Source organism: Capricornis sumatraensis, chromosome 7, assembly GCF_032405125.1.
Source record: "Capricornis sumatraensis isolate serow.1 chromosome 7, serow.2, whole genome shotgun sequence".
NCBI classification, from domain to species: Eukaryota; Metazoa; Chordata; class Mammalia; order Artiodactyla; family Bovidae; genus Capricornis; species Capricornis sumatraensis.
In genome coordinates, this window is record NC_091075.1 from 4,791,015 (window position 1) to 4,796,250 (window position 5,236).

Below are 5,236 nucleotides of genomic sequence, written 5' to 3' on the forward strand. Positions count from 1 at the left end.
ATAGTGTCTGAAACTCTAGTCCCATAGATTAGAATTTAGCTTCTCTTGAGGTGGAGTCCAGGTGATAAGTCTGTTTTGTTTTCAGTGTGATGATTTTAATGTGAAGTTAAAACTAAGTATTATGACTCAAAAATTAAGCTGTTTAATACCACAGCATGGGAGAGATATAGTACTGTTATTGTGTTTTTGTGTTTTCGATAACATGCTGTATACAACCTTGGCCTGGTAGAAGCACTCAGTGGCACAAGTTTAGTTATATAACTAAAGCAAGTAAGTTAATTATCTTTAAAAAGTATTATTAGTAACTGTATTTTAGGATACGTGGGGGAAATTGCAGTTCTAGGCACCCTACCATTCAGCGGTTCTAAATTTGATCCTTGTGACAATTTTGATCAAATTATCATATTTCTATCTGCGAGTCAGAGTCAATTTTCACCAACACAAAGCTGAAGAGCAATTATCATCCAATTAAAAATAAATATAAAGAATTTCCAGCTGCTCTGGAAAGTCTCATTGACATGGTGTTGCCATATCCAGTAGACTGACAGTAACTCTGGATCATTTCCATTAATGCTGGGCTACAGAACAGTGCATGGGCTTCCCAGGTGGCTCAGTGGTAAAGAATTCATTTCCCCCGTGCAGGAGATGTAGGACACTTGGGTTCTATACTTGGATCAGGGAAGAAGCCCTTGAAGGAGGAAATGGCGACACACTCCAGTATTCTTGCCTGGAAAATGCTATCAACAGAGGAGCCTGGAGAACTACAGTCCTCAGAAATGTGGAGTCTGACTGGACTTTGCAACTGAGCACCCAGGCACAGAACAGTGCGGATGTCTCAGGCAGCCCCAAAGCAGGAAAAAGCAGCAGAACCTCAACAAACAGCATCTCATAATGCAGGAATAAAAGAAAGCCCTTTTGAATTTATAATGAGGAAAAGTATAAAGAAGTTTAATTATTTTAAATAATGTTAAGCATGTAAATGACTAAGTATTAAAACCCATTCACTGGAAGGAGCCTGCGGAGCAGGGCGAGGACCTAGGCCCAGGTAAGCAGGCTTCTTCCGGAGGTGGGGCCAGGACTTCTGTCACAAGATGAAACTGCACTGCTGTTTCCAGGGGCGGCGGCTACGGCCTCTGGGGTCACGATTAACTGACAGAACCTCCAGAGCTCATTTCCCCGAGGCAAGGCCAGGCACGCCGGCACGTGATGGAACCGCCGTGGCACCGCCCCGTCTGCCCCGCACAGGAACCTGGGAAGGCGCCGACATGGCGGACAGCGCGACGCTGGACGCGACCACAGTGCAAGTGCTGCAGGACCTGGCCAACCGCCTGCGCGTCCATTCCATCAGGGCTACATGTGCCTCTGGCTCTGGCCACCCCACATCGTGCTGTAGCGCGGCAGAGATCGTGTCGGTGCTTTTCTTCCACACGATGAGGTACAGACAGACTGAGCCAGCGCACCCCGACAACGACAGATTCGTCCTTTCCAAAGGTCATGCCGCTCCACTGCTCTATGCTGCCTGGGCGGAGGCGGGCGGCATCAGTGAACCCGACCTGCTGAACTTGAGGACAATTCATTGCGACCTCGAGGGACACCCAACCCCCAGGCTGTCGTTTGTGGATGTGGCTACAGGATCGCTTGGGCAAGGATTGGGGGCTGCGTGTGGAATGGCTTACACTGGCAAGTATTTGGACAAAGCCAGCTACCGGGTATTCTGCCTCCTGGGCGACGGTGAGTCCTCAGAAGGCTCCGTCTGGGAAGCTTTGGCCTTTGCTTCCCACTACTGTTTGGACAATCTCGTGGCAGTGTTTGACGTCAACCGCTTGGGGCAAAGTGGCGTTGCACCCCTGAAGCACTGCACAGACATCTATCGGAATCGCTGTGAGGCCTTTGGGTGGAATACTTACTTAGTAGATGGCCATGATGTGGAGGCGTTGTGCCAGGCCTTTTCTCAAGCTGCTCAAGGGAAGAACAAGCCCGCTGCCATAATTGCAAAGACCTTCAAGGGCAGGGGTATCCCAAATGTTGAGGATGCAGAAAATTGGCATGGAAAGGCACTGCCAAAAGAAAGAGGAGATGAAATCATTAGACTAATTGAAAGTCAGATACAGACCAACAGGAATCTCCTACCAAAACCTCCTGTTGAAGGCTCACCTCCAGTCAGTATCACAAATATAAAAATGACCTGTTTGCCTGATTATAAAGTTGGTGACAGGGTAGCTACTCAGAAAGCATATGGTTTGGCTCTGGCTAAACTGGGCCTTGCAAATGAAAGAGTTGTTGTCCTGGATGGTGACCCAAAGAACTCCACCTTTTTTGAAATATTCAAGAAAGAACATCCTGAGCGTTTTATTGAGTGTTTTGCTGCAGAACAAAACATGGTGAGTGTGGCACTGGGCTGTGCCACACGTGGTCGAACCATTACATTTGTTACTACTTTAGCTGCCTTTTTGACTAGAGCATTTGATCAGATCCGGATGGGAGCCATATCTCAAACTAATATAAATCTTATTGGTTCTCACTGTGGGGTATCTGTTGGTGAAGATGGCCCTTCTCAGATGGCCTTGGAAGATCTAGCCATGTTCCGGAGCATTCCCAATTGCACGGTTTTCCTCCCAAGTGATGCTGTCTCGACAGAGCATGCTGTTTATCTGGCTGCCAATACCAAAGGAATGTGCTTCATTCGGACCAGCCGATCAGAAACTGCAGTTATTTATCCCCCACAAGAAAATTTTGAGATTGGAAGGGCCAAGGTCATCTGCCACAGTAATAATGACAAAGTCACAGTAATTGGAGCTGGAGCTACTCTGCATGAAGCCTTAGCAGCTGCTGACACTCTTTCTCAGCAGGATATTTCTATCTGTGTTATTGATCCGTTTACCATTAAACCCCTGGATGCTGCCACCATCATCTCCTGTGCAAAAGCTACTGATGGCCGGGTTGTCACAGTGGAAGATCACTACCAAGAAGGCGGCATTGGCGAAGCTGTGTGTGCAGCAGTATCTGGGGAGCCTGACATCCATGTTCATCAGCTGTCGGTGTCAGGAGTGCCTGAAAGAAACAGGAAACCTAGTGAATTACTGAGTATGTTTGGTGTCAGTGCTAGACACATCATAGCAGCTGTGAAATATACTTTAATGCACTAAAATAACCGATTTTTTAAAATATCAGTCTCTGTGTTGGTTTTAAAACCCTGTTGGACCTTTTTGTGTATTATTTAAACAAAGCCATTTAAGAGCTTGTTTTATTCCTAATTCAGAAATTCTAGTCAACTACTTATAAACTGTGACTGTATATACAAATGGCACTCAGTGTTGAATCATAAGTAGTTTAAGTAACAGAATACGAAGTAACCTAATACGAAGTTTGCTGATAAGACTACAAATAATTGACTAATTTGTGAAATAATGTAGAGGTAAGTTTCCTAAATGTAATTTACTTGTGAAGAAAATGTGAATTTCATTGTAGACTTCAGTAGCCTAGGTTTTGAGACAAATATGAGGTTTCATGTAATGCCATCCCACCTGCAGCTTCCTGGATAATTTTTGAGTACAGTTGCCTGGAAATTCCCTTCAAAGTTTGTCTTCTCTCCTTTGCAGTTTAGAGACTGGAGGGCAGCAGTGAAAGTTCTCTTATGATGTACCTCATTGCTTCAGTTATTGTTCTGTGAAGAGATGAAAGCCTGGCTACTTCTGGTTTACACATTACAATATTTTGTGAGGTTTCAGAAACGTTTCATTTTCTCAGTGACCAATTTGCCAACTTGATTATATTCATCTACTCAGGAAACTAGAATTAATGTAATAAAATATTTAAAAACCAATAACTTTATTCAGTTTGTGTCATGTATGTGTGACTTGGTTTCTCTCTGATAAAAAAAACAAGCAAACAAAAAAAACTTCTATTTAAACAAGAAACAGAAAGAGGCATGTTCCCTCAATAGAGGAAAATGTCCCAGCTGGAGACAAATCACTGGAAAACAATGTGTGGACTGAAGCACACCCCTCACTTTTTGCCGTGAGTAAATAGAGTATATGGCTGGAATGTAAGAAGAAGTACTAGTCAGGTAAATCAAAGCCAGCCCCAAAGTTCAAAAGTAAATTTAAAATGACTTTTCATCAGGTAATTCCTTAGTTTTATTACCTTCATTAAGTGTCATCATTAAGTTCATTGGACACATAACCCAGTTTGTTCTGGAAGGTATCATAGAAACCAAAAATTAGTAACCTGAGAATCAGAGTAATGCGGGGGGTGGGGGGGGTGGGGGGGGGGCCTGCTCAGGACAGTAGTAATACTGTCTGCACTTTATCTCTGAGCTGGTTCTGGTTCTTCTTTTGAAAATTGATTATAATTGCTCTTTATTTCCTAAGATTTAAAAATCATTTTGTAAAATTAAAAACAGTTGCTATAGGATTATTGTAGGAATTTAGAAAATACAGATACACAACAAATTTAGCTCATTTGTCTCACCATAGAAAAATCCATTTGTAGTATGCATATATAACTGTAGCTTTTAAAATATGGTCATTCCCATGTAGTAACATCAATCAGATGTATCCATGGATGGGGTGCTGTTGAACAAGTCTTTATCCTTAAGTTTTTAAACCCTACTGAAAGGTTGTTGCTGAACCACGAAAGATGCTGGGATTCTTGGCCTCTGGAGGAGAAGAATTCAATCCGGGGCCAGAGACGAGGCTTGATGGCTCAGAGCTTTTGTTTAATAACGTTTTATTAAAGTATAAAAGAGAAAACTTCTGAGATAGACATCAGAAGGGGGCAGAAAGAGTACCCACGCCCCTGCTAGTCTTTAGCTGGATGTTATATAGCTATTAGCAGTCTGCTAATTAAAGCAATGTCTCAAAACTCAGAGAATGGCACCAGACCTCATCCACAAGATGCATTTTGAGATAATCTTGGCACCAGGTGAGTCATCCTGGGCCATAAATATAGAGAAGGGGAAAAAAATATAACACTAGTTTGTTTCTTCCTGCCGCTTAAGAGAGAAAAAATGTCTGACACTCGCAGCCTATTTTCTCCGTTTGGAGACCCTGGCCTTCCTGCCTGTTACAATATTGATTTAGACACAGATTAAAACAGATGAAATACCAGCACAAAATTACTTGTCCTGATTTGAGTGTGTATACTAGGAAAGAGCTTCAGTTTTTATGGCTTGTAACTTGAATGTGGGATGCAAAATGCTTTGCTTCCAATCAAATATGCATAAACACAGCTGTAA

At 43.0% G+C, this 5,236-nt stretch overlaps 1 protein-coding gene across 1 annotated transcript; it reads left to right on the forward strand.

The window, feature by feature from the left end:
- Positions 1-1,265: 1,265 nt before the first annotated feature.
- TKTL2 (transketolase like 2) lies at positions 1,266-3,146 on the forward strand. Its single transcript, XM_068975598.1, has one exon. The coding sequence runs from the start codon at positions 1,266-1,268 to the stop codon at positions 3,144-3,146; it is 1,881 nt and encodes a 626-aa protein (XP_068831699.1).
- Positions 3,147-5,236: the final 2,090 nt, after the last annotated feature.

Bases quoted from the DNA above. Each gene is read 5' to 3' on its own strand.
- TKTL2 (XM_068975598.1), top strand. From the start codon at position 1,266: ATGGCGGACAGCGCGACGCTGGACGCGACCACAGTGCAAGTGCTGCAG.